This window comes from Penaeus monodon, chromosome 28, assembly GCF_015228065.2.
Source record: "Penaeus monodon isolate SGIC_2016 chromosome 28, NSTDA_Pmon_1, whole genome shotgun sequence".
Taxonomy (NCBI): Eukaryota; Metazoa; Arthropoda; class Malacostraca; order Decapoda; family Penaeidae; genus Penaeus; species Penaeus monodon.
In genome coordinates, this window is record NC_051413.1 from 5,751,974 (window position 1) to 5,753,474 (window position 1,501).

General features: G+C 45.4%; 1 protein-coding gene across 1 annotated transcript in view; it reads left to right on the forward strand.

Annotated features, from left to right (window-relative positions):
* LOC119591025 (trypsin-1-like) overlaps positions 1-1,501 on the forward strand; it is a 2,210-nt gene that overhangs the window by 311 nt on the left and 398 nt on the right. Inside the window, exons 2-7 of the mRNA XM_037939755.1 lie at positions 55-211; positions 333-579; positions 729-846; positions 954-1,098; positions 1,204-1,346; positions 1,449-1,499. Of these exons, the coding sequence (XP_037795683.1) occupies positions 55-211; positions 333-579; positions 729-846; positions 954-1,098; positions 1,204-1,346; positions 1,449-1,499 (861 nt within the window). The remainder of the gene's footprint in view (positions 1-54; positions 212-332; positions 580-728; positions 847-953; positions 1,099-1,203; positions 1,347-1,448; positions 1,500-1,501) is intronic.

Genomic DNA, 1,501 nt, shown 5'->3' on the forward strand with positions numbered 1-1,501 from the left:
ATATCCCATCAATATTAATTGTATAATCTTACACTGAATAAGGAACTGTTACAGGAGCAGCCATTGAAAGTACCACAGAAGACACCGCAGCCGTCACCACAGACGGAAACACTCAAACTGACGCATCCAATGCTTGCCGTAAGTCCCTCGCAACATTTTCATAATAGGGAGAAAACATCAGGAGGAATCATTTCCAGTAGGATTTTAGGCAGTCAGTCTTATGTCTTTCGTGTTTTTATTTAATTTTACTTCTCATAGTTATTTCTAAAAAGCTTTTCCAATTAGCTACATCTGCATTGTTAAAAGCCAGCAATTTCTCTCTTTACATCAAGGCAGTTTGACAAACCATGACCAGTGTTCCGTTAATGCAAAATATTCACCAGATAAAACTGTTCGTTCTCCAGCATGCGGTGTGCCCAACAGAAGCACGAGGATTGTGGGCGGTGTGGTGACGGAGATGAACGAGTACCCTTGGCTGGTCGGTCTGTCCCAATCTAAAGTTAATTCAAATCAGCCCTTCTGTGGCGGATCTGTCTACAACGATCTGTGGGTGGTGACAGCCGCCCATTGTGTTGATGGGTTAGTGCAGAAGAGGCTGGGTGGATCTGTACTTTCAGCATAAGTTATTTTGGTGTTTTGTTTGTCTTTATTTTGCTCTCGTTTTACTGCAGCACTTACTTCTCCACAAACTAAGTATAATGACCGAGATTTTCTTTTGAACCGAGCAGTAGTAGCCCTTCTAGCATCGAGGTTCTCTACAACATGTGGGACTGGACATCCACTGCGACACTGATCAAAAGGACCGTTGCTCAAATCATCATGCACCCGCAGTACAACAGTGCCAATGTGAGTCACTTGTTGTTGTCTATTGCTGTGTTCAGCATATCCTCATTTGCCTTGTTTCTGTTCCATGTGCATTCTACTGTAGTAAGCCCTCTTCACCGACCCTGCAGATTAACAACGACATCGCCCTCATTCGCGTCTCGTCACCTGTGAACCTCGACTTGCCTGGAATCATGCCCGTATGCCTCCCATCTTCCACGGACAATTTTGAAAACAAAAACGGAATTGTCACTGGTTGGGGAACTTTGACACATGGTGAGGCAGTGTCATCTTGCGTCCACATGTGCCATATACATACATTTGCAGCATATAGCACCCTTTTGTGTTGCCACGTTTGAGCTAACGAGCTATTTCCAACAGGTGGTAGCCAGCCGGATAAGAATTACGAGGTCACAGTGCCCATCAAAACAGACAGTGTATGCACTGATTCTTATGGAAGCGAGTTCATAGCCAATACCATGATCTGTGCTGGTTTTCCCTCGGGAGGATCCGACTCCTGCCAGGTAGGCCAAAGGTCGAAATCCTAAACCGAGTTCAAGAGAGATCCAAGCAACCGCCGGAATAGAGTGTCAATGTAAACTTCTTAATAACTGTCTGACTTACAGGGCGATAGTGGCGGTCCCCTCACAGTCGACGTTAATGGCCAGCACCACCTCGC